The following is a 27,994-nucleotide window of genomic DNA, read 5'->3' as shown; positions in this document are numbered from 1 at the left end:
AAACAATTGTTGAGTTGTAGTGTGGTATCAAAGAAGAATATCCCCAATTATGTAAAAAGACTGAAAATACACTCCCTTTTTCAAACTGCTAGATCTGTATACTTGATTTTCTTTATATGCTTCAACCTAAACAGATCGAATACAGAAGCAGATAACAGTCTGTCTTCTAATATGCCATTAAAAAGATTTACAAAAATAAAGAACAATGCCTCTCAAGAATGCTTTTGGAAAATAATTTTTTATAGTTATGTTAACATGTAATATGTTTTATTGCTTTAAAATGAAGTAATTCATATTTTAAATTTTCTCAATTATTATTTCTAAATATGTACTGTAATAAGCTAAATGTTCTGTATTATATATTTAAACAAAAGCTTTCTGGGCTCTTTAATCATTTTCAAATATAAAGAAATGAGACTAAAAAGTTTGAGATTGCTGGTTTAGGCAATAGTGAAAATGGTGATAAGTGTTAGTCTCTGTGCAGAGGATTTTATGTATATTATCACGTTTAGTTTTAGGGATTATCATCCCCATTATATATTTAGAGAGTCTTAGAGAAATTAACTTGCCTAGAGTTACACTTGCCTGAGTTTACACAGTAAGGGACAGAGTTAGGCTTCCGGCCCAGTGTCTATCTGTCTCTTAAAAGTTCTGGTTTGAATATACTGATGTATACTATACCAGGATCGCATGTATACTTTAATATAGATTTATTATATAAAGAGCATGTACAATGGTTCCCCTCTGTTTATTGGAACAATTATTCAAGGTTGATTCTTCACATAAGAATATTTTTACTCTTTGCAGGTGAGAATATTCTGCTATACCATCATATGTTGCTTAGAAGAGTATAAATTGCCATAAACTTTCTGAAAGGAAATTTGGCAATGACCACTGAAGATCTTGGAATGTTAGACTATCTTTTGATCTAACAATTTCTCTTCTAGAAGTATTTCCTCGCAGAATAATTGAGAAAATGCTACATGGTGTACATTGTGGCATAATTTGATAGAGAAGTAATTCAGAAACCTCTTAAATGTGCAAGCATAGGAAATTATATGTGTAGTGGACTACTTGTAGCTTAGATATTATTAACATTACTCATTCATAATATATTGTTTAGATGGTAAAAGTAATTTACAAAATTATGTAAAATATATTTATAGTACATTGGTGTGTTGTAGAATTACAGAGGAAAATTGGGAGGTTTATACATTAAAATGTTAACAGTGGTTGTCTCTGGTGAGATTATGGGGGATTTTTATTTATTTGGTTGTATTTTTTAATTTTTATTTAAAAAGTTAAGGAAAAAAACATAATGGCAATCATAAGCCACAGTGAAAGGCTAGCATAGCTAGTCGATTTATATTAAAACCTAGTTTTATAAGACTTGCTATGTTTTCTTTTACATATTTATTTTAAGTTATAGTTGACATATAATATATTAGTTTCAGGCATAAAACATAGTGATGCAACATTTAAGACCTGTCAGTTTTAGTGTTACAGGCTTTTCATGATTTTTGTTATTCTTCTCAGTGAATTATAATTTTAAATTATCTGTAATCTGTTTGTTGCAGCTTGTATATGAATTTTTCATACGATTTTTGGAAAGCCAAGAATTCCAACCCAGCATTGCCAAAAAATACATAGATCAGAAATTTGTATTACAGGTAAGCAAATTCTTGTGGTTGCATGTATTTGTTATTCAGTCGATAACACTTTATCTCATTTTCTCTTGATGTTTGCACATCTAGCAGTGACGGTTATATCACCTTGTAAACAAATATATATACATAAATATGTTTCCATTAATGCCCATTAAAAGTAATACGTACCTCTATAATTTATTGGGCTAGAAATTAATTATATTTTAAACAACACAGAATGCTAATGCCTAAATCTCTGCAGTTTTTTTCCCTAAAATTTAATTACAGAGGAATTTTATTTGTATAACCCTAGTCATACGAATCTTTATGTAGCTTGAAAACTTCTATTTTCATAAGGAATATTTTTCTTTTTTGCCAGTAGTACTTTTTTTTCAGTTATAGTTAATATACAATATTAGTCTTTATATTAGTTTCAGGTATGCAACACAGTGAATAGACATTGCTATAACTTATAGAGTGATCACCCCAATAAATCCAGTGCCCATCTGACACTATACATAGTTATTACAATACCTATACTCTCCATACTATCTACATTCCCATGACTATTTTGTAACTATTAATTTATACCTCTTAATCCCTCCTCCCTTCTCACATTCCCCCCATCCCGAATCTGGTAACATTAAAAAGCTCTCTGATTCTGTGAACTTGTTTCTGTTTTGTTTGCTTATTTTTCCTATTCTCTAGATTCTACATGTACGGGAAATCATGTGACATTTGTCTTTCTCTGACTCCACTCAGCACAATACCCTCTAGGTCTATCCATATTGCTGCAGATGGCAGGACTTCATTCTTTTTTTTATGGCTGAGTAATATTCCATTGTGTATATGTACCACCTCTTCATTATCCATTCATCCATTGTTGGACACCCAGGTTGCCTCCATATCTTGTCTATTGTAAGGAATACTGCAGTGAACATATGGACGCACATGTCCTCATAAGGAATCTTAAGGAACTATTGCATAGATGTGTTAAAACTGAGCAGACATGCCGCAGAGCATAAGTAACCTTTAATAAATAATCGAAGTCAATGTACTAATGTGCTTTTACAGCCAGGAAATAGCACAGCTCAAGACTTTAAAATTTCTCTGAAGGGATTAACTTTCACCAATCTGTTTGGCACTTTTCAGGATACCTATTTTTCCCAACTTGTCATTTTACATTTTATAATTATAGATCACATCTTCCTTTTTACCTGGACTTGGGTACTTTTATGGCACTAAGTTTTTAGGTAACATCTCCTTGCTCTTTATGTTAATATTCATTTATAAAAATGGATACTTGAGCCAGCTGATGTATAGACTATTATAACTCCTTTCTAAGTGATACATGGGACACCCCATGTAGAGAAGAACAAATACCTCTCTCCAAGTGAGCCAAGTGTCTCAGTGAGAACTTCAAGGGAATTGATCTCCTCTATGCCTCACCTGGGTAAAGGTTGATAACCTTCATGGTTACCTCATTCATCCTTCCTAATTAAATGAATAAATTTAGAATTCTGGATGTATTAGGTTGAGCCATAGCTGATATTTTGGCTTTTTTTTTTTTTTGACATTCAAAATATAGTAGTTCCGTATGGATCAATCCAGTAGAATGTCAGAGGCAGGCTACTTCCAGGGAGCTAAGGGGCACAGAGGCTCTTGTACATTCCAAGGAACATAGCTGAGTGGGGTTAAACTCAGATTCAGCTGTCAGCTAAGAGCTGGAAAGGAACTCTGGTGCCTTGCCTGTGGAGCTCATTAGCACCTGTACATACCTTTCCCCCTGGTTGCACGGGGCAAATCACTGAGCTCTACTGCACATTTAGCATACATTGGTACCACACTGATGGGTCACATCTCATACCTTAACATGGGAGGCTTTAGAAAATTGAGGTTTGAGATGTAGCTAGAGAGGTAGGTAAACAGGTGGATATATGGATCATTGGGTAAGTTGGTAGACCGATCCAGAGTCTTACACCAATTAGGCAAAATGCATTTCAGACAGAATGAAAGCAAGACATAACAGGCCTGTGTTTGTATTGGAAGGCCTGAGCATTTATATAGCACTATATAGTTGTCAGAACACCTTTACATGCATTATTTAATTTGATTGTGCAACAATCTAAAATAGACATGGCCATGTTTTATGCCCGTTTAATAGACTAATGAACTGAGATCTAGAAAGATCATCAAGTTTTCCTAAGTACATTTCCCATTCTGGTTTTTGGCCTGTTATGCCATGATGCCTCCTCGTGATTCTGAACCTCACTATAACTTGGAATGACTTCAAGGCAAGAGTAGCCCTTGCTGCTCAACACTAGGGCAATAACAAGGTTCTCTTATATTTATGATAAAGCAAAGTACCTGAGAGGACCAGATAATGATTCTACAGTAAAGCTGGCATTTAGTTGACATGGAAACAGTAAATTCTGCAACCTTACTATGCATCCAGTGTTTTCTTTACATGAAAAGCATGCAGCTCAGTGTGTTCACTATGGTAGACAAATACTAATGATAACAAAGCTCATAAGAATAGAACATTAGAGACACCTCGACTTGGAAGGGATGTTTTAGGTTATCTATTCTAGTTCTTTACCCAGTCTTCTTTGGGTTATCTATTCTAATTCTTTACCCAGTTGACTTGGAAGGGATGTTTTGGGTTATCTATTCTAGTTCTTTACCCAGTCTTCTTTGAAACCTTAATAAGAGGTGACCTCAGTTTACCCTTTTTCAGTGAGAAGGGGCCATATATACAGGCAGCCTTTTCCATTTTTGTTAGAAAATTCTTTTTTGTGTTATATCCTCCTATACCTTGTACCCTTTGGCCTTATTTCTCCCAGAAGAGTCTCTTAGTATATCACTAGCCCAGACATAACCTTTCAGATGTTAGGACACAGCTTTTGTGTTTACTGCTTGGTTCTTTTTCTTTAGAACACTCCTTACAACTCAGATGCTTCCAGGCTCACTTATAGTGAGTCTGATAGCCAGACGTCAGAGGCACACCAGCTCCTACTGAAGGAAGCTTGGGCTACCCCTCTTCCTTCAGTTATGCCAGATGCCCCCCCCCTTCCCCCCGCAAGAGAATCAGAAATCTAGATTTTTATGTGAAATTTTCTGTTCTAAAATCCTGTCCAGGATGAACTAAGCCCATCTGCCTTCTAGATCTAGCTTACCAACTGTCAGTGTACATTCTCTGCTCTAGCCTGAGTCCTTAGGTCTGTCAACCCTGTCTTATTTGTCATTTTTTAGTCTTCAACATGTGTTAATTTGTCTTCAGGGGTGACTCCCGCTTCAGAATACAATCCTTAACTTAGTTAGTCCACCATAGCTTAGAGTTGGGTTCTGCATGCCTTTGGAGACTAGATTTCTTAAAGGGAAAGTCTTACTAGCTCTTTTTACTGTTTCATGACACTACTAATGTACATTAAACTTGTGGTTTTAACTGACTTCTAATGTAGCTTTATGTCTGTTGTTGTAAAGCCATGGTTTCCCTTGTTTTCTTGTTCATTTTGGGGTTTGCTTTCTTTTATCTAGGTGTAGGATCTGACATATATTCCTATAGAATATCGTTTTCCTCAGCCTTTTTGAAGTATTTCTAGATCTTGAATCTGTCATCCAGTTTATTGACTACGTCTTCCATCTTACTCACATCTGTGACCTTCTTAAATATGCTGGCTATTGGCCTCATCTAAATAATTGATTAACATTATTAAACTCGCGGGGACTGAGGATAGTGGCCTGTGGCATGCTTTTAGCAACTTCCCTTTATTTTAGCACAGATTCATTAATCAGCAGTCTTTGAATTCTATTGAACCAGTTAGAAATTTACTCTAATGTTATCATCCTTACCAAATTTTTAAATTTGGTTCATAAGGAGAGTGTTTTTACCATGCTATGGTAAAAACCAGGATTTTGTGTTTACAGCATTCTCCTCATCTACAGACCTTCGAACTTTATCATAAAAAGTAATGCCATTCATCTGCTATGGGGTATTAGTGAGCTCTGGGGGCTACTGCTATGTACTGGTAATGTTGCCCTAAGTTCTTGGCAAACCATGGATTTATCATCTGTCCCTGAGTTCTTCCAGAGACAAGAAATAGTATAAATAGTGAAGTCCATCTATTTATGCTTTATCTTTTCAGCCCCTGCCTCATTTTTACAGTTTGCTTTCTTTACCTTCCCTCTTCTGGATCTGTTGATGAACTCGACTTTCAGACCAAGGCTCACCCCAGTTCCTAAATCAGTCATGAAAGGGACAGTCAGGGTATTGGCAGAATCAGTGGCACCACTGAGTGGTACTTGAATGTTATCATATGACTAACCAGTGCATTAACTATCATGTTGGAGATAAGCCCTGGGTGCCTGCTGGCTGCCATTTTCCAGAGTACCCTGTCCATTTATGTTGGTAACCTGTCCCTTTTATTACTGCTGATGACTTACCTGGGGCCCCAGCACCTTCTAGGAGTGGGACCTCAATTCCCTACCTATTTCTCTTGAGCTCTCTTACTGGGAAGTTTGGTCCTGACTTGAGACCTGCTGGAAAAGGGTGGGCCTTTGGGAGCTTGAGGCATTATTATTGCTTAGATTCTACCCTGTCTGTTGACATTTACCTTATTCCTTTTCTATGATTAGATTTTTTATTCTCTGGATTCTCAAAAATCTCAAAAAGAGTTTTGGTGAGCTCAGTGTATCACTTTTTTATTGTTACACCTAATGTATTCTAGCCATGAGATTTCAACTTATTTTCTATAGCAGCTAGCTGCTTCTTTACAACCTATTCTGATTGTCACTCCCCCGTCAATAAGACAAAAAGCAAAGTAAGAATTGCGCTATTTTAACATGATATAGTGGAAAAGAAAGTTCGTAAACTCTGAACTTGAACTCTGGTTTACTGTGTACTCTAAGTATATTTTAGGAGCTGAGAATATGAGCTGAGGGATAAGAAGAAACTTTCAAACCGTGGCTTTTCTTCCTACTTGCAGTGTGACTTCCTGCCCAAGCTTGAGTTTCCTTGTTTGTGACATGGGGATAACAGGGTAAATGAGTTACTGTTAAGTAAAACAGGGAAACAGCCCCAAAGTGAGAGCTGTTAAAGCTTAATTCGGTTGGCATGATGGATACAAAGACAGGATCCCTACCTTCAATCTTAAATAGGTACTGAAAATTTGGGCAGGTTATAGACTATTTTGAGCCTTAGTGTTTTCTTCTGTAAAATGACAATAATAGTCGCTTCTCTTACAAGTTACAAGTAGACTTGTTATGATGATAAAATGATACGACTTGTAAAAATGTCTGTTGGTATCATGCATAGGGCATAGTAGCTGCTCATTGAATATTAATTTCTTTTTACACTATTCTCATATTCTCTACCCATGTTAGTAGGATAATATCTTATTTTCCTTGATTCTAATATTATTTTCTAAATCTCTAGCTTTTGAAATAAAATTTAAAAATTTATATTAAATTTATAATAAAATTTTGCAAAGAAGGCTTGAATCAATGCAGAAATGTAACATATTGCTAGATGGGAAGCCCTGCCATCATAAAGGTAGTCATAGAATCTCAAATAACATACATTTAGCACAAGTCTAATTAAAATTTTGGTAGTTTCTTTATTCAAATGAAATTTTCATGAAATAAATTTTTGAAAAAGAAAATAATATACTTACTAGATATTAAAACATGCTATAAAAGTACATTAATTTTAAAATGTGGTATGGGAATAGGAAATGGAATATAATAGAGGCTTGGGTTGAAAAAGCCCTTCTTAGTATGCCATAAAACTCATAAGAAAATGTACCAACAAATAAATAGATACATAGATAGATATATACATACATACATTAAAATGACATAATCCTCTGAAGAGGAAATCTGATAGTATTCTGTCAATTTAAATTTTGACAGAGTAAGTTCATGAGAAATAGATATAAACATAGAGATATATGTACAAGGATATTAATGTATCATTGTTAATCTTAGAAAATTGGAAAAAATTTACAAGCTTCTCAGTAGAGGTTTGGTTGAATAAACTGTGGACATTTGTGTAGGGAAATATTTATAAGTTTGTAAAAAAGAATGAGATAGAGCGACACTTTATCTGTTTTTAAGCGAAACATGCACATTATGGAACAGCATGATTTTTTTTTGAGCCTGAGTCTTATTTTAGGAAAAAAAATTATTTGCATATGTGCTAAAAATTTTGAAAGGAGATATATGAAATTGTTGTTAATTGTTTGATAGGATGCGATTATATGTGATGATCTTTATGTTCTAATTTTATTTCTTTTTTGAATTTAAAAACAGTGAGCACATGTTATCAGTAAGAATAGTAAAAATATTCAGTATAAGTATATTCTCATTTTGTTGCCTTGCGTTTTTATAATCCTCAGCTGATTTTATACATTAGCCTTCCTAAGACTTTTTATGACTGTGCCATTCTTTTATACTTAACGTTCATTGTATGTGTCCTTTTAAAATCTGAAGCTTGATGGAAAGCTTTTTGTGTTGCATCAGGAGCCTTTTATAATACCCACCACTTTTCTTTCTGATCAGGAGCAGTACAGATTAGTGGTTAAGTATATAGACTAGTTTGAATTCAGGCTCTGCCATTTTTTAGTGTGTGACCTTGGGCAAGTTATATAACTACTCTATGCCTCATCTGCTCTGGAAAGTAGATACAAAATATCCATAATATAATAGTAATTATGTTGAAAGAATGTTGTGGAGATTTAATAAGGGACTATATATATACATACACATAGAACAATTCTTGACACATTAAATATTATGCTGTTGTTGTCACTACTATTTTTATTAGGGTCAGTTCTTGTTTTGAGAATCTTCTTTCACCATATTTTCTCAAATAACCTCACTCCGTGAAGTCATAAGGTGTTGTTATACCATTTCTTACCTAGCATGTTATGAATTTTTTGAAATCTGACTTATATTCTAAAAATCAAAAAACTCTTTGGACTCTTATTTATGTGGTTCATCACTGGCTGTTGGGAACTTTTTTAGGATGTTAAGTATGGTTTCTCTTCAGTTCCAATTTGCCAACTGATTTCTTCCAATCAGTGTTGGAAGTGAATGTTTATTAGTGCCAGGAGCATGTAGTTTTTAATATGTGAGAAACAGATATAGCACATTCAAATCTTTTCAGAGGCCAGATAAATGGTACATAATGAAGTAGTCTTACTGTGACAAAAAGGAATGATGAAACAGTGGTGATGTAGAGAGCTTGGACCCAGCTGCCAGTCTGTTCCTGTTAACTTTTGGCTGGTCAGTAAGTAGGCCAAGTGTTGCCACATCTTCTAATTTTTCAAGATAAGCTGAAAATCCATATTTTGGTATGGGTCAGACAAAACAGCCTGAGAGTTGTACCTTTGAAGAGTTTGCTGTTTAAGAATGTTATGACTGGCTTGCTTAAATTTCATTGTAATTTTTACTAAATCTAGATTGATATAGCCTTTAGCATTTCTTATATACTTAACCTAAGTTTTTACATAAGAAAGCTGTCAGATTTATTAAAGATAGTCAATTGATTACATAGTGCACTTGTGTCTATGGTATTGTTGTTGATTTTAGACTTAGGCAGCTAGGTAACTGCCTTCTAAAGCTGTAAGTGTGTAGGCTTGCCTAGGCTTGTGGATCAACTTTGACTATTCCCAATAAAGATAATTTTCATCTGTTTTAGGATGGTTGGGAAAAATGGTTTCTTTATTATGTCTCCTCCCCTCCCCCTTTTAGACCAAAAACGAATTGCCAAACCTTGAATTATTCCATTGGGCGGATTATTGTGGCAAGAGTTTGGCAGCATATTTCTAAAGACTGCTTTCAACCACTCTGCCGATCTGAAAAGCAGTCGATGGTTGCTAAGAGACATACTATTCAAGTATCCCCATAAACATATGTACTGCTGGAGAATGCTATTTAGTAATTTGTATTTCACATTTGCAGTTATACTTAGCTGAAAGGTACCTTATTTATTATGCAAATCACTCTGTCTTTAAAAGTGACCTTTCGTTTTTAAGAACTCTAACATTGGACATGACACAAACCAGCCTATTAAAAATTTTTAAGTTTTAAACTGAAATTCTATGAGGCCTTGAATCTCAGCTCCAGTGCAAAGAACTATTTTCCAAACAGGTTTCTTTAATATATCAAAATGTTTATATTTCTCTCAGAGTCTACAGTAAAAACTATAAAACTTTGAAGAATTTATTTCTACTAGAAATTCTATCAGATAGCCATTGACAATTAACAGTAAATCACTTCATCCCATCCTGTCCAACCTGTAACTTAAAAACCTTAAAAGTCCTGCATCCAGACTCAGCTTCATGGGCGTGCAACTGTGCTATGAGTGGCACAGGGCCCAGTGCTTAGAAGGGCCTTGTGCTTGGCTTAACACTTTGCTGTTGCTGTCTTGAAATTAATAATTTTGAACAAGAGGCACTGCATTTTCATTTTGCGTTGAGATCTGCAAATTATGTTGCTAGTTATGTAGCCTGCATCCCACGAACTGTATTGTTATGTAGCATAACAGTTCTTTCTTGAAATGCTGACCAAATTGGTTGTCTTAAAGATTTAAATCACAGGTTTTCTTGAATCAGATAAAATGAATACTTGAGGGAGAAAAGAATGGACTTCTCTAGTTTGTCAGAATGCCTGAAATTAGAAAAAATAAAAGCATGTGACTTGGTAGAGTTTTTCATATCTGTATGACTTACACTTTTGAAATTTTTATACTGAATTTCCATAGAGGTCTTGAAGTCAGATTGCTAGAAGCTTTTAATGTACAACCTTCTGATCCTTTGTCCCCACTGTGCTTTCTCATTGGTTGCCCGTAGGTTGGCTCACTTTATATAGTGGTCCCCTTGAATTGTTTTGATTCATTGGAGTCACGCTTCTATTGGCTCTTGTTCTTGGTTCCAGGCTGTTTCTCCATGTGCATTACTAGTTCAAGGCGAGGGTATTAGGAAGGTATGATTTTTCAAGACTAGCTAGGTTAAAAACAAAGCTGGAAATATGGAGGTCTGATTTTAGTTTGGATGAAAACAAAATTTGGAGGAAAATATTTAGAATACTAATTCATTGATTATTTGAGGATTTCTGATGCTCTTTAAAATCTGTCTTTACATGGAATAAGGCTGTTGCTTCTTTATTGTACTAGAAGGCAATCGGGTTTTTTGTTTCAAGCCTTTTGCTTTTAATTTTTAAAAAGTTTAAATTAGCATAGTAATAACAGTTTTAAAAATTCAAATACAATTTTATATGGTTTATACTGAAAAATAGCAATCCCTCCTGCCTTATTCTTCCCCAATCCAGTCTCATTCCCTAGAGGTAAACACATTCAAGTCTTCTAGCCGTTTTTCCTATTTATCTCCATATTTCTAAAATAGCATCCTTATACTGTTATTTCTTGATTTTTCATTTTAGATTTTATCTATTTCTACTATAAACCATTATATATTTCCCTTTATATATTTCTACATCTTTCCAATAAAGTTATGCTACAAAATTTAAATCAAATTGTAGTGTTTGCGTTAGTAAGGCTGTGTACATGTCGTTCACAGCCAAGGCAAATATTATGCTATAATTGCATTTCTTGTAAGGCTTTTTTCCTTGCTTAAACCTCTGAAATTAATAATAGTTGCCTTATTTTTTACTTGCTTGCTTTCCTGTGTGTTGGTCACTAGTTCATCCATTGATGCCGAGAGCACCATATAACCCTTCTCCGAATGGGCCACACATCAGCTAGTCTGTCAGTTCCATTTTCTTTTTTCTTTCTTTTCTTTCTTTTTTTGTGGGCCTCCTTCCTAGAGCCCGGGTCATTCTGCTCTAGTTGGCATTGGTTGCTTCTTCTAGGCTGTTTGACATTTTTCTTTGCTGCTTGCTCTTTTGGACTGTCTTTATTTGCTTAGTTTCTTCTCTTTCATTTTGGTGGTTGCTTCCAGAAAGAGCATGAATGGGAGGTAAATTTAAAGGGGTTATGGATCATTTCCTCTGAGTGTGGGGGGCGGGCGGCGAGGGCAGGGCCATACCAACAAGCAATTCTCTGATGCCACTTGAGTGTCCTACAGTTCAACTCAATTCTGAAGATAGTGTCAGATTTCACAGGTTAAGAGCTCAGTCCCATCAGACTGTCCCCCTATTTCGACCCTCCCAACCCCACCACCCACACTTCAGACAACAGCTCTAAGCCCAGGTTAATCACCTGTGTTTCTGACCCGACTGGCTACAGATTGGTGGTTCCAGTGATCCCCTCCTTGGGTTTGATGAATTTGCTAGAGCAGCTCACAGATCTCAGGGAAACATTTACTTACTAGTAGGGCAAAGGAAGGGGAAAGGGCATGGAGCGTCCATGCTTCTCAGATCACACTACTCTCCCCCAACCGAGTGTTCATCAACCCGGAAGCTCTCTGAACCCAGTCCTTTCAGCTTTTTTGGAGGCTTCATCACATAGATGTGTTTGATTAAATCATTGGCCATTGGTGATCGATTCAACCTCCAGCCCCTCTCCCCTCCCTGGAGGTCAGGTAGGTGGAACTAGAAGTTCCAACCCTCTCATCACATGGTTGATTCTCCCAGCAACCTGCCCCCATCATTAGATACCCTCTGAGAACTACCTCATTATCATAACAAAAGACACCCGTATCTCTCTTATCACTTAGGAAAGAAACTCCAAGGGTTTTAGGAGCTGCGTGTCAGGAACAGTGGATGAAGACTAAACATATTCCTTATTAATCACAGTATCACAGAGTTTTATGATACCTGTTTCTCTGAAAACATTGTTTTTCTACCTGTATTCTTGATTGACATTTTGGATATGTGTAGGTTTTTAGGTCAGAACTTATGCTGCCTCAGAAGTTCTAAGGAATTGCTCCACTGTCTTTTAGCTTCCAGTATTGGTGCTGAGAAGGCCTATGCCAGCCAAACTCCTTATTATTTATAGTGACTTATTTTCTCTGTAAGCTTTTGAGATCTCTTTGTCCCGTGTTCAGAAATTTTAAAGTGATGTGTTTTCGTGTGGGTTTTTGTTCATTTATTGTGTAGAGGATATAATGGCCCTTATGTATATAGAAGTTTATGTCCTTATTTTTCCTAGAAAATTGGAGTGAGTTCTTCCTCAGATGTCTTTCTTCATTTTCTCTGTTTTTCTGTCTCTGTGCCTGTTTGGCATAACTATTAGTCATGTGTTGGACCTTCCGGATTGATTATCGGTTGTTTTTCTTTTTTTTTTTTAATCTTTAGTATATTAACTTTGTCTTCTGGTTATAAGTTTGGGGTACATTTTCCCATTTTAATGTTCCAATCCTTCTGAAATTTTTATTTCTGTTACATTTTGAATTTTCAAAAGTTCTTTTTTATTTTCTGAACATTCATCTGTAATAGCATGCTGTTTTTGTTTCAGATATCCAAAATATTTATTTATTTGAGTCCATTATAGGATCGTTTGTTTGTTTTTCCTACTCCTTGCATTGTGGCTATTTCCTGAGTTCTTTGTGTGGTTGTTTTGGTCTGTCTTTTATGTTAGGGTGTTTGGTGATCTTTGACTTCATAATCCTAGTTACGTGTTAGTCATCAGAAAGCCTCTTAGAGACTGTGTGAGTGCATGTGTGCGTGAGTAGGAGACACGTAGCGCACTACACGTAATGTACTGGGCAAAGATCTTGCCCTTCCTTTGGGTATTAGTATATGTATATATAAGTGCTTCTTCCTGAGGCTGTCAGTTTTCCTAAAAATGGGCCTTCTCATCTGCCTCGTTCAGAATGGGAGTTTAGTCAAGAAGGGGGACTGGCAAAGGTCTCACTCAGCATGCAGAGTCTTAACTACATTATTTTCAGTAAGTGCTTCGCTTGGCTGTGTATGATGTCCTCAAGACTAGAGACTTGGTCATTTATCCTCTCCAGATGTTGATTGTAAATCTTCAGTACACTGCATGGGACAGGGATCTGGGAGGTCTTGTTACTCCTACAAACTTTTAACTAGTCCTCCTGTTTTTAGCTCCTCACACCCTTGCCATCAGTTTTTAAGCCTTTTAAGGGTTCTCTGGTGCGAATTGGCTTGCTCTTGTTGGCTTCTCTCCCTGCTGGCAGAATGGAAAATTATTTAGCAGAGTGGAAAAAAAGAGGAAACTGAAGATAGTTACCCCTTGCCTTCCACTTTCCATCTTTGAAAAGTGTGCAAACTTGTATAATCTGCTTTCCAATCCTCTCTGCCCCACAGTTTCTTTCATTTTTATTCTTTTACTCTCATTTCAGGGAGAGTTCAAGAGGATAGAGGTTCAAACCCCCGTGTCTAACTGCCTTCTCTTTTGACTGTTGGTTTATTATGAGGTTCGAAGGAGAGTTCTTTGGTTAAATCACTACACAGTTCATCCCTGTTCATTAGCTTCAGGAAGGCTAGTTTTGTTAACTAGGAGTCAGCATGTTGACAGGTCTATCTTTGTAATCACCTTGGAAACTCTCCAGCTTCCTTTTTGGAGAACCAGTTGCATGTTATATTGTAGGGGCACAGTCCACCTAGGCATTTATGGATGCTGGATTATATTTTTAACTGCCTTTTGTGTGTGTGGGGAGTGTTTGGAGTATATATATGACTAAGCACACACATATTTTGATTTGGAAATCACAGCTCATTCTACTATCCTCTTTTTTGGCCTATGCATTATTGTAGTTTTTCCTTTGTCTCATACATCATAAAATCATAAAGTGTGTGTTCTATAGAATAGCAGAAAAGTAATTTATATATTGCGATTCATCTTTCTCATAGAACATGATATATATAATGCTTGTGACTCTGTAAATGACTCATGTTAGGTGACTGGTAATGCATTTTCTTTAAGGGCCTAATGAAAACATTTAAATAATTTTTTGTTTAATTATTATGTTTTTATTAAACTCTTAAGATTAACAATACATAAGCATAATTAATTCAAGTTTTGCTAACAGTGCACTTTTAGACCTTTTATGTTGGTTGCAAATTACTCATTAAACTCTTTTCCAACACTTAAAAATAGAAACGAAATAAAACAATAGAACTCATAAGGTTAATTATTTCCATTAACAAGGAATTTAGAGATCATATGTCATTATGTACATGTAATAGAGAAGAGATACTGAGTCATGGGGTCTCTTTTTGCCTGTAGGGGACACATGTCTTTCTTAGAATGTTTCCTGTGGAAATGTATAGTTGATTTGCTCGTTGCTTTTGCTGTGGGCTCTAGATTTGTTCACGTGTGTGTGTGTGTGCTCGCGCGCGCGTGCACGTACACAGTTGTGCACACACACCCACCAATGAGGATAGTCCCTGTCATGTGCAAAGATTGATTGATAACATGGCCAGGTTGGCAGGGAAATGGCAGGTATTTTAACAATATCATCTTTTTCAGATAGGTTGCTTATCAAGATATATGACATTGAATCAGCCATGAACACTTTCACTACCTGTAACTCCTAATTTCTTCATAGGTCAGCCTGGGTGTCCCTTTTTCTAGAAGCCTTCTCCAAAACAGTTGATAATGTCTGCTATGTATTTATATAGCATCCTGAACCGTCTATCACACTGTTTATTTACTACCATTCCTCATTAGACTAGGCTTTCTGAAAGCAGATTGTATCCCCGATACCTTGCCCAGTGGCTGGCTCTTAATAGGCATACATATTTATTTGAAATATTTATTTTTTGAATGGATGGATGGAAGAATGATATTGTATAGCCAAAAATTGTGTTTGTCTCACTGCCCATTTTTTAATACTATTTTCAATTTGTGCTCCCTGCCATTATTTAAAGGGCTATTTTTGGGGGTCTACAACTCTGCCTTTCATTCAAAGAAAAGCACAAAACAAAAGTAGTTAATTTACTTGATTTACTGCCCACTGAATTAATATTCTGCTGTCAGTCTCAGCCTCATATCTTAATCACCTGAAATCATACTTTTGTGTGTTGATCGTTTTTTTTCTGGTAATTAGGGTAGTCTGTGTTAATTTGTATGCTGTCTATATATTCTTGAAATGTCTTGTTATAAAGTCAACATTAGAACTATGAATTTGCTTTATTGCCATGACAATGAATGTATGAAGAACTCAGTAAAATTTAAACCAGTCTCCAAGTCTGTTCTTCAGCCAGAGGAACCTGCCCACTGTCATTTAGAAAAAAAGTAGTTTTATTAAGATATAATTCATGTACCATAAAATTCATAAAATTTAAAATTCAGTGATTTTTAGTATATTCATAGTCATGTAACCATCACTACCATATGATTACAAAACATTTTTATCATCTTCCAAAAAATGCCATGCTTGTTAGTAGTCTGTCCTCATTCTGCTTTATGTCTCTATGGATTTACCTGTTTTCTGTATTTTATATAAATGGAATATTTATACATTTTTTACAGTTTATTAATTTCATAGAATATGTGGCTTTTTGTATTTGGCTTCTTTCACTTAACATGATCTTTAAAGGGTTCATCCATGTGGTAACATATATCAGTACTTCTCTTTTTATGGCTGAATAATATGTCATTGTAGTACATTTTGCTTATCTGTGCATCAGTCGATGGACATTTGGGTTGTTTGCATTTTTAAGCTATTATGGATAATGCTGCTGTGAACATTAACGTACAAGTTTTTGTGTTGACACATGTTTTCAGTCCTGATAAAATATAATCTTACCAGAATTCATTTATTGACTTTAGATTACAAATAGTTGGGAACTTTAAAAATGTTATTTATGTATAACATACATACAGAAATCATGACTGTTCAAAGTGAGCACACCATGTGACAAGAACCAAGGTGTAGAAAGAGACATCGCCAGTATCATTGGGGACTTTTGACGTTTGCTTTGATTTAGGTTGTTTCATTTACCTATATGCTCTGGTAGAGCTGAAGTCTTAACTATACATCTGAAACATAAGCTCAGGAGGCAGCTTAATTATGTAGTGTAGTGGTTGTGGTAATGGACCCTAAGGCCTCGGCTGCTGGGATTTAAATCCCAGCTCTACCAATTAGCTTTGAGACCATGGGCAAGTTACTTAACATCTCAATTCCCTCATCTGTAAAATGGGGATAAAATTACCTCATAGGGAGTATTAATATAAGTAGATCGCTTAGAAAATTGCCTGATGATCATACTAAGTGTTGTATATGTGTTACTTATTATTATTGTTGTTGTTGTTGTTATTATTGTTATCTCTTCATGGAAGTATGAGTCCCTTGTCTGAGTTATTTATCACTGTATTCCCAAAGACTAGCACTATGCCTGGCACATAATAGTTACTCAATAAACTTTTGAGGAAGGACAGAAGAAAGGGATTTCAAATAAGGAGTGGCATCTTATTCTTTCCTGAAACCATTTTTGAATAGCTATCCTGTCTCTTATTTACAACAGCTTTTGGAGCTATTTGACAGTGAAGACCCTCGGGAACGGGACTACTTAAAAACAGTCTTACACAGAATTTATGGCAAGTTTCTTGGTCTTAGAGCATTTATCCGAAAACAGATTAACAATATTTTTCTAAGGTAAGTGGAGGGAGGGGGGAGGAGGAGAAACAAAGTTGGTAGTTTTATAGAAGTATTATGTAAACCTCAAATATTTGAACGTAGTGTACTGACTTTATTATTTTTCTTTCTTTTTTAAAGGTTTGTTTATGAAACAGAACACTTCAATGGCGTAGCTGAACTGCTGGAAATATTAGGAAGGTAAGCACATTTTCATCAAATTGCTAATCTCAGGTGAATATCATTCTGATAATTCGGTTCAGGTGGTGCTGGGAAATACTGACCTAGATCTCTTGCTGTGTGTATATCGGATACTCTCATTGGTGCTTTAGCATGTTTCCCAACTGACACTTGAAGACACGATTTCTTGTTCTCTTTGTTCCACAGTTATGCATTGCTAATTCTGTGATGACTAAAGGAGCTAACAATTTATTCCTTATTACAGAGACAGTACATCTAATTGCAGTCAGACCATTTACTCCAAAACATCTTATTCTTGTTAGTTTCTAGGCTACCTGTCCTTTGCTGTATCTTTTGAAAGCAAGTTTATAATAAATTGGGAAGATTGCCATTTTCAAAGGAATCGTGTACCCAGGTGTAGTTCTTGAACAGCTGCTGCCTGGCATAGTGGAATGAATTGGAAAGAGACAGCTGTTGCGTAGGTTTCTACACATATGGGAGGATAATGTAACTGGACAATCTGATTACTTAGTCTTTCCTTCTAATATGAGGAGAAAAGGAAGGTGGAGTCACATGGTTTTCTCTGTGACTTCTCTAGGCTACGCTCTATATCCATGAGTATTCTTGTCTGAACAGATGTCAGAGAATGGTGTCTGGAAATGAAGAGGGTCATAAGTGAGCAAGGCAGGCAATTACTTACAGAAGGAAAAGAGGGAAGGGAAAATAGAGTTGTTGATACCAAAAATTTGGGGACCATTCAACTACGTTTAAGAGCACAGGGGCCTATGCTAGATAATCAGAGGCAAATTTTCTTTTCTTAAATTTCCCTCCTACTTAAATGTATTCTTTGAAGTAACTAAGAAATCCTCAATGCCACTGGGATGGGTTTACGGTTGTTCTGGACCAATCACAAACTGATTAAGGGTTAACCTGATTTCATAAGAACAGTTTGTCTCAGTTTAGCTTGTGGTAACCTTGCTAATTCATGTCTCTTTTCTTTTTCCTAGTATTATCAATGGCTTCGCTTTACCTCTTAAGGCAGAACACAAACAATTTCTGGTGAAAGTGTTGATCCCTTTGCACACTGTCAGGAGCTTATCACTCTTCCATGCCCAGGTAGAATTTTGTACAACTACTTGTGTAAGCAAAGTTTGTAAACTTAATGTTTCTTCGATATTAATATTATTTTTTAAAAAGACTCGTTAAAGTTTAAAATACTCCCCAAAGAAAACTAAAATGTGTATTCTTTTTCCTTTGCATAAGAGACTCATGGAAATATTTTTCAAGTGGAAGGAGGCTTTATTTAGTCATCTCATTTTTCAAAGAACTTAGATGAGCTGCTCAGTTCACAGAATTATATATTGAACATGTTGCTTATAATAATATGTATGTGGGCTTTTCAGATTTACATCTTTGGACATGTGTGATCATTTTCGAATGTTCCTGAATATTTGGTCTCATCTGCATTTTGCATTAGTCTGTCAGTTGCCCTTTGCCCCTTCTAGTTCATTCACCTTTTTTTTTTCTTCTCACTTTCTAATATGAATAAATACTTGCACAGGTAAACAAATCAATCAGTATATTTTCACATCTTTTTATTTTTAGCCTCCATTACTTTAGAAAGCATACCCTGTCTTGTTCCCACATTTATTTCTGTGCTAACATTGCCTGGCATGGTAAGCATGTCACTAGAGGGTAGATAAGTGATCTAGTGGTGTTTTAATTTTAGTATTTCCAACCTAACTCCCCCTTACCCCAATGAGAACGTTTTGAGTTTGCATAAAAATGTAACACATTTTTCTGAGCAGTGTTCCTCTTTAAATGTGAAATTCTGTGTTTCGAAGAAAAACTAGTCCATATGCTTCTAATTTAGAACACCCGTCAAAATGTTGTTTCGCAAGAGTAGATTTCTTGTCCAAGAATCTTTACAAGCTCTTTTACAAATCTTGCCTCTAGTTTTTGAAATAAGATATTATATTTCATGTTCATTTAAAAGAATTCTTACCTAGATGAGTTAGCATCAGATGTTAAACTCATATTTCTTCAGGTTCTAATTGTGGCAGGTATAACCTTTTATCTCTTCTTGAAACTGCTTTCATTAGCTTCTGCCATTTCAAGGAGTCAGCAAAGTTTTTAGTAGGAGCCTACTTCTCATATAAGACTCTTCTGGAACCACAGTAAAACCCAGTACTGTTGACGTTAGCAAAGAGAGAAAGGAAGTCCATGAGATGTAGCTCAAACTCTATGTAGATGAGATACTTTCAGAATATACTGAATATGATATTTCACCTCTGCTTTTCATTAGCTGGCTACTTCATGTCCTAATATTCTTTTAAAAAAAAATTCCCTTGGAGCCTTATTAATGTCAGTCTTTGACAGGAAAAAGTAGCTTTTTGTTTTGCTTTATACGTTTTTTATTTTTAAAATGAATTGAATATGAAGTTACTAAAACCAGAGTCTGGAAACTTTTTAGGAAGTTTTAATAATATATTTTTTGAACCCTTAGAATATAGAATTTCCAATTTTGTCTTTCGTTTCTTGTTTTTCTAGCTGGCATATTGCATAGTACAGTTTCTGGAGAAAGACCCTTCACTTACAGAACCAGTAAGCATTTTTCCCATAATCTCAAATTATGGGTCACTTTTCAGTATATATGAAAAATTAACTGTTATTTGTTTTTCTCCTTTTCGTTTTAGGTTATTAGGGGGTTAATGAAATTTTGGCCCAAAACATGTAGTCAAAAAGAGGTAAGTACTTAATGTCAGTGTGCTAATAGGCTAATAGCCTACTAAATACTTGGCTGAGTGTCAGGCACCAAACTGCTAATGAGCATGTATAAAATGCATTATCTCATCTAATCCTCATTGTAGCACTGTAAGGAAGGACTGTAAATATTCTCATGTTACTACTTATGAAATTGATGCCTAGAGAAATTAAGTAGCCTACCCAGGCATACTAAATATAGATCGTTAAGCCAAAACTCACCTCCCCGATTTGTGAACCCTGGAACTTTTATCACAGTGCTGCTCAGCCCCATGGAAGGCCAAGTGAGGCCCCTGTCATGTGTCTAACTGTCTAGCTCTCTCAATGTCACCTCCTAGTGACCACCTTCATAGTATGGAGGTTTTGCTGCAGTATAGATAGATGGTAGAGCAACCTGTCCTAATACCCAATTTAAAGTATAGTATAGATGGGATCTTACTATGTACAATCATGAAATATATAACAGACCTTTAGTTGCAGCTACTCACAAGTGGCCCTGGAAACCTCTGACCGACAATCATTTCTACTTTTGCTCACACCTAATGGTGCATGTGCCATATGAGGTAGGGGAGTGACTCTCTTAGCTTGGAGGTGAGCCTAGCTGGGTACCAGATCTGTACCCAGTCTTCTGAAAGGTTAGAAACCATGCACAGAATGGCTCAGAAAAAAAGGTCAGCTATTTTACATCTTGGAAGAATTTGGGGAGATTTTATGTATCTTGACAAATGGCAAGGGTCTACCATATTTTGTTTTAACAAACACTCTCCTTCTCAAATCAGTTTCAGTTCTCCAAAACCCTACTTTATACAGTTTCAGAAAATCTAACTTCTTAATACCTATTAGGTAAAATTAAACTGTTCATTGCTACCCAGATGCATCTTAAGATATGAAAACATTGTCATTTTTATATATTTTAATTACATACTTAATTTTTTCCTAAGGTAATTATTTTTTCATGCCCAAATAGGTAACTGGTTTTTATTTCTCTGTCGGTTTTCTATTATATTTAAAACAATTGACGGTGCTATTGATTTGGCTCCATTTTGTGATCTAAAGCTGTTTCTTGGTGCTGAGGCCACAAGATTAATTTGCACTTTATAGTGAGCAGTTGTGTACACATGCGTGTGTGTATGGAGGTGTGGAGACTGGGTCAGTGTGTGCTAAGGGTTTAAAGTGGTACCTATGTGGGGTGAATTTTCTCCTTTGCGTCTCTCCAACTCTGTGTTCTGTTAACTAGCATATCCTAGAGTAGCATAGCACATAGCAAGGGTTATAAATATTTGGGAAACATCTGCTTGTGCCAGTATGGACATCCGTGCGGGAGGTCCACTCCCCCATTATTTAACAAAACATGGACAAGAGGAGGCGATAGCTGGGTTGGTAGCAACAGAGAGGAGAGCCCCACAGGACAGTCCCGTTCCACAGGGACTGTGAAGTAGATGGACCATGTAGAGTGTTTTCGCCAAAGTAAATAGAATCGTATTTTCAATGCTGTAGGGAACTTGCTCTCAATAAATACACTCTGGCAAGTTCCTTGTGAAATGAACACCTAACATGAGTTAATACCTGATTTGCTCATGTTTGGTTTTATGTGTAAATTTTTCGTAAAACAGTGCAAACTCTCATTAATCTTCATTGTTCCTACGTATTTTTTTTTAAAGAGGTGCCTGACATTTTGTGTTTTGCATATACTTACAGGTCATGTTCCTTGGGGAGCTGGAAGAGATATTGGATGTGATTGAACCTTCACAGTTTGTTAAAATTCAAGAACCTTTGTTTAAACAAATTGCCAAGTGTGTATCTAGCCCCCATTTTCAGGTTAGTACTAAAGAGGGCATGAGCCAGAGTGGCCTATGCAACATTATTATTTTGTTAAAATTTTATTTGTATTGAAAAAAATATAATGGATACTAGCTAGCTGTCTGTTGTTATTTACTTGCTATTTTCTCACATGTAACAATAATTTTAACAATAACCACCTTTATCTTGAGCACCTCCTACATGACAGCCACTGTGATGGTGCTTTCTGCTCAGTAACTTTCATTCTCATGACCACCCTGCAAGGAGGGCATTATGATTTTTACAGATGTGAACACTGAAGCTCAAAGTGGTAAAATAACATGTCTCAAGTAAAGTAGCTGAATAAGAGGTAGGCTGGTAGGGTTCCTTTAGTGTGTGTAAAAGAGAATGCTAAATAAAGCTAAAGAGAAAACTAATATTCCATACTGTGTTAGATGTTTTACATTCATTATATCTAAACGTCAAATTCTCCTGTGAGGTCTCCCCTGCCCCCCCATCTTCTAGATGGAAAAAAAAAATGAGAATAATTTGCTCAAGGTCCCAAGTTAATAGGGAGTAGAATCAGTAGATACAGTTTCTTGGAGAAAGCCCGGGACCATCCCATGGCACTGCTCTGCCTCCTTGTGGCCACTTTGGGAGAAACAGGGAAGGTGAGCCTGGGCAACCCTTTTCTCATTTGGGGCCCTTGCAGCAGCACTGAGGAACCCATGCAGGAGGGAGGAGGGTGATCTGGGTGAAAACACATTAGGTTTTATCCTTTGTTATCTCACCAAAGGTCCAAATCACAGACTAGAAAATTTACGCTTTATAGACTGCTTGCTGATTTGAAGAGATTGTTCAGACTGTAGTTGGCAGCACAGAACCTCACTGCTAACATAGTGGACTTTTCTCCTGCTCTGTCATTATCTTGCAGAGTTAGGGACACTGACTGTTGTCTAAAGACATCTTAGTATGTCAAGTCAGTGATCTTATGACAACCTTGTGATTGTACCACAAAGCCAAAAATAAAAAAAGCAGAAACCGTTATGTGAACCATTACAATCAGATGATATGCCACATATCTAGATAAAAGAAAAAACTGCAGGATACTGTGTAGATGTTTTACATATTACACATGACCTGTGGTGCTCAGACATCTGGATTGTTTCCCTTATATTTCAGTTTTCATGAGGACGTTTGGTATGATGGAGGGCATGAAGCAGGAATCTCTTCCACAGTGTCAGAGGGAGGCTTGAATAATGCTGAGAAGCCCAGAAAGGAGACAAAGCGTCTTGGTCAGCTGGAGCTGTCTTAGTTGAGCTATTCTAACAAACAAAATACCACAGATTGGGTGGCTCATAAACAACAGAAATTTATTATTCCGGAGGCTAGAAGTTTGACGTCAGTGTGCCAGCGTGGTTAGGTGAGGGCTCTCTTCTGGGTCACAGACTTCTTTTTGTGTCCTCACCTGTTGGAAGGCACTGATCCCATTCACGAAGTCTCTACTCTTATGACCTAAGTACCCTCCAAAGATCTCAGCTACTAGTACCATCATCTCTGGGGGTTAGGATCTCAACATATGAGTTTTGGGGTGACAGATATTTAGACCATAGCAGATTCCATAACAAAACACCACAAACTGCGTGGCTTAAACAACAGAAGTTTATTTCTCATAGTTCTGTGGGCTGGAAGTCTGTGATCAGAGTGCTGGCCTGGTCTGCTTCTGGTGAGGGCTTTCTTTCTGTCTTGCAGATGGCCACCATCTCACTGTGTCCTCACATGGCCTTTTTTTGGTGTGTGCATGTGGAGAGAGAAGTGATCTCTTTCTTCTTCTCCTTATAAGGTCACCAAGACTATCACATTAGGACCCCACCCATACGACCTCACTTAACCTTAATTACCTTCTATCTCCAGACACACTCTCACACTGGGGATCAGGGCTCATATGAATTGGCAGAGAATGAGGGAATGACACCATAGCAGAAAGGAAAAAACTTTTTAAATTCTTTGACAGAAGTAAAACTGAGAACAAAACAGAGTAAAGAGGTTCTTTTTTATTCATTTGTTAAGTGTTCATTGGTTCATCCTGCAAACATTTGTCCAGTGCTACTCTGTGTAGCCAGATGCCTGTCACTACTTGCCCCAGATGTGGCATTAGGCTTAGAAGGCTCCCAGCTAGAGACACTGCCACCATGTGCATGGGAAGACGGTGGGTCCCAGGAAAGTAGTAGTTCTGTTCTAGTGGTCAGACATGCTAATTTTTTCTTAGCATAAATGCTGCCTTTCCTCTTTACGAGGATTTACTGGATACTGACTTTCTGTGATTTACATATTGACAAGTAGATACGTTGAGTTCGGGATACTTGTTAGTGTTAAGTGGCAGGAAAATTTTAGACTCATAATTGGATGTAGGAAAAGCCTAGATCCCTCCTTCTTTATCAGCATCCTCTTGTGGTCTTTTTAACCCTTTTCCTGTTCAGAAAAAAAAAATGCAGCTCGCTGCCAGCATTCATTTAACATCATGCATAGGAATGCTACGTTTTCTAGGATTTGACATTTTCAGAGCTAGAATTACTATATTTTGTAAATGGAAATACCACTACTAAAAACAGAATGCTGTAAATAGAATGATGTCATTTGTTTCCAGAGATTATCACTATACTAGAGCGATGCGAAAATAATAATAAAAGCAAGATATTTTGTGGCAAACTTTGGGGATAAGGTTAGGACTGTAATCTGCGAGCTATCTCGGGGCAAACGCTTTAGCTACAAGCACTGCCGGCGAGTATTCTTGGGGCAAACGGGAAATGGGTTAAAAATTTCTCCTTTCACTTTTGAGTTTTAGAGCAGCCTCATCTTCCTTCCTCTCTCCTTTTTCCCTTTCCTTGCCTCCTTTTCTGACCATCTCAGCCACACCATACGCATCATGGTTTTTAGACATATTGTCCATGTTGGTGCCTCTGTATCTCCCTTCCTATAATTCTCCCAGCCTGATATGCTCTTTCCTTCTTTCGTCCTTCAAAGCCCCGTGCAGATACTATCTCCCGTGTTATAACCCTGCCAGTCCTCCTCTTCCCCAAGTCATCTAAGTGGTTTTTTCTGTCCTTTCCTTTGGCACTTTATTTCTGTATCTGATATGGCATTCATCACAGTTTACATGGGATGGGCTTGGAGAGTCCTCCCGTCCCCACCTGCATATGAGCTTTGTAGGGATAACGGAGTAAAGAGGATAAGAGCAAGAACTTTGGAATCTGCCACTTGCTAGCAATGTGACCTTGAGCTTCAGTGTCCTCATTTGCAAAATAGAAATAATGGCACTTACTTTGTCAGTTTTAAATAATATGTGTGTGAAACAGTGAGTACAGTGCCTGCATGTAGTAAACATTTGATAATGATTGTTTTCTTTGTACTCTCAGGGTCTAGTGCCTCATGAGTCCCAGGATATTTTTTGAACCAAGTTGAATAATGTAAATGGAAAGGTTCTAATTTCTCAGAGGCTATTGGTGGGTACATCTTGTACCATTTTATTAAAATTAAGTTTAAATTTAATTTATTAAATTAAAACATAATTTCTTAATCTGTATAAATGAAAGCTGCCACTCTTTTCCTCCCGTACCCACATAACTCCTTTTTAGAGATTTTAGACTATTTTTTTTGAGATTTTGGCTTATTTTGATTACTGTTATTTTAGATTACTTTTTAGATTTTTTTAGATTTTTTTTTGAGGTGTTTCTTTGAATTCATAGAGTCAGTTGATAGTGTGGTAGTCAGAGAAAAGGGATCTGAGATAGATAGCAAGCAAGCATATGTACAGCCAGTTTCCCTGAGTCCAGAAAATGAGTGACTTTCTCCTGGCTTACCCAGTTCAAAGGAAGGGAGACAGAAATGAACTCTGGAAAGAATCTGGGCACTAGACTCAAGTCCTAGCTTTGAAAACATTTACTAGCAATGTGGCCCTGGCCAGGTTACCAATCTCTCTGAACCCCAGTGTCCGCACCTGTATAATAAGCACAGTAGTACCTACTCCTCGGGCGATGGTGAGGATGGAACATTCTACCTGCAGTGCAAGCGCAGGGCCTGCCGTAGGAGGTGCTTAGCAAAGGTTACTGCTCTGCAGAGATGGACAGCTGAGTTTTTCTCAGCAGCTGTTGACCGAATGCCAGCCGTGTGCTGGGCCCTGCGGTTGATCTGAACTGTATGGATGAAAGAGGTGAGCCAGGAAGAGGGTTAAAGAGATGGGAAAAAAGTGTGGCATATAGAAGTAGGGTAAAGGTGTCTGGGCTTGGGAGCTATACAGGGAAAATGTGGAATCAGACGAAATTGGCAGTAATAAAGGAGAGTGGAAGTAGGTAGGGAAATTTCTTTTCCTTCCCCAAATCGATGAACCACTTTGGAACTTTCTAAAAGATTTTAAATCCACAAAAATGTAAAGTGTGATTAATATTTAATTTTACATTTGATTGAGTGATATAAAAATAGTCTTAAAATACTTTTGTTTGGAGATTTATAATTTTGTTTCACCTATGTCTTTTTTCTCTCTTAACGTTTTCTTTTTCTTTTTGCAAAGGTGGCAGAAAGGGCACTCTATTATTGGAATAATGAATACATCATGAGTTTGATAGAAGAAAACTCTAATGTCATCCTTCCCATCATGTTTTCCAGTCTTTATAGGATTTCAAAAGAACATTGGAACCCGTAGGTTTACACAGTTTTCTTCCTCCCTCTCTCTCTTCCTCCCTCTCTCCCACCTTCATTCCTTCCTTCCTTCCCACCTTCCCTCCTTCCCTCCTTCCCTCCTTCCCTCCTTCCCTCTTTTCCTCCTTTCCTCCTCTTCCTCCTTCCCTCTCTTGCTCTCTTCCTTTGGCCTTCTTTCCCTCCCTCCTTCTCTTTTTATTGAAATGTCTTGAGTACTTGCTATGTGCTAGATGCTATGCTTGTCGCTGAAGACAGATACATGAAAAGATAAAGTCTCTACCTTTTAAATATTCACTGACTGGATGGGAAGACTACAAGTAAAGAGGTACTTTATAAAACAGGGTTTTAAGTGTATTGTGTTAACCTATCTCTTTACTTGAGGGCTTCCTGACCTGTCTGGGAATGTGGCAGGGATATTTTGGGGATGTTCTGGAGTGAGAACAGAGGTTTGTGGACATTGGTGGCAATGCACTAATTGAATCTTAAAGAAATTTGGTAGCCAGACGGGATGGGGGAAGCCCTTTCTGTGGGTCTATTCATAAAAAGGCACAAAAATGTAAAAAGTACCTATCAAATTCTGAGACTTTTGAGTTTAGGAGGGTTAAAGCGCAAGGTGTTTTAGGGAGGTTGCTGGAAGATAAGGTTTGAAAAAGGAGTAGGGCCCACATGAGCCTTCACCAGATGAATGATAAGGAAACACTAAAGAGTTGTAAGGAGGAAAGTGGCCCGAATTGATTTGCATTTTAGCAAGATCCATTTTTTGAAAACCAACTCAGTCATTATACATGTTTTCTAGAGAAAGAGTTTAAACTTTCCAAGAGAACTTTAACATCTAGTCCTTCTAAAGCATTCTGTCTTTGGATAGCTTTACATATTTCTCTGTGGAATAGAAAGAAAAGTTAAAAACTAGCAGATATAATTCAGTACATTCACAGTATATTCATCTTTAAAAGTTTTGCATACAACTGTAAAATATCCCATATTTCATTTTTGACGAATTTTATTAGCACGTAAAAATAAGAGCTGGTAAACATTTAAGTCTCCTTATGCGCATGGTCTCTTGAGAACCTAGAGAGTAGTTTTAGCCAGTGTCTATAACCTCTCAGTATACTGCATTTGGCCCTTCTCCAGCACTGCCCATTGGGTTTGAGAAGGTCGTTCCCCTCAGCAGAAGGCAGCTCAAGTTTTCCTTTTAATAATGGGCACACAGAGGAAGCAGCATCACAGCAAGTACACTTTCTTATAAATGCTTTGGAAATATCAAACTCATGGTTTATTTAACATACGGCCTAACATTTACCCGTGCCTTTTCAGAGGTATTGGGAGCATGTCATTGCAAAATGGAAGTACTTTTGTATATTTTTGCAAAGGATAATGCTATTTAGACTCCAGTCTGAAGATATCAAGCCCATCATGGGACAGCCT

The 27,994-nt window shown here is 36.8% G+C and overlaps 1 protein-coding gene across 4 annotated transcripts in view; it reads left to right on the top strand.

The window, feature by feature from the left end:
* The window catches only part of PPP2R5E (protein phosphatase 2 regulatory subunit B'epsilon), a 130,318-nt gene that overhangs the window by 92,727 nt on the left and 9,597 nt on the right, over window positions 1-27,994 (top strand). For all 4 annotated transcript variants that reach the window (XR_005653130.1, XM_039864568.1, XM_039864573.1 and 1 more), the window contains 8 exons: window positions 1,578-1,670; window positions 17,043-17,173; window positions 17,294-17,353; window positions 18,340-18,448; window positions 19,883-19,936; window positions 20,029-20,079; window positions 21,794-21,913; window positions 26,442-26,569. Coding sequence is in view for 3 of the 4 variants with exons in the window: in XM_039864568.1 (XP_039720502.1) it covers window positions 1,578-1,670; window positions 17,043-17,173; window positions 17,294-17,353; window positions 18,340-18,448; window positions 19,883-19,936; window positions 20,029-20,079; window positions 21,794-21,913; window positions 26,442-26,569 (746 nt within the window). In the remaining variant the exon portion in view is untranslated. The remainder of the gene's footprint in view (window positions 1-1,577; window positions 1,671-17,042; window positions 17,174-17,293; window positions 17,354-18,339; window positions 18,449-19,882; window positions 19,937-20,028; window positions 20,080-21,793; window positions 21,914-26,441; window positions 26,570-27,994) is intronic.

Source organism: Pteropus medius, unplaced genomic scaffold (assembly GCF_902729225.1).
Source record: "Pteropus medius unplaced genomic scaffold, Ma_sr-lr_union100, whole genome shotgun sequence".
NCBI classification, from domain to species: domain Eukaryota; kingdom Metazoa; phylum Chordata; class Mammalia; order Chiroptera; family Pteropodidae; genus Pteropus; species Pteropus medius.
The sequence above is the reverse complement of the archived record's forward strand: the minus strand, read 5'-3'. Positions and strand labels throughout refer to the sequence as shown.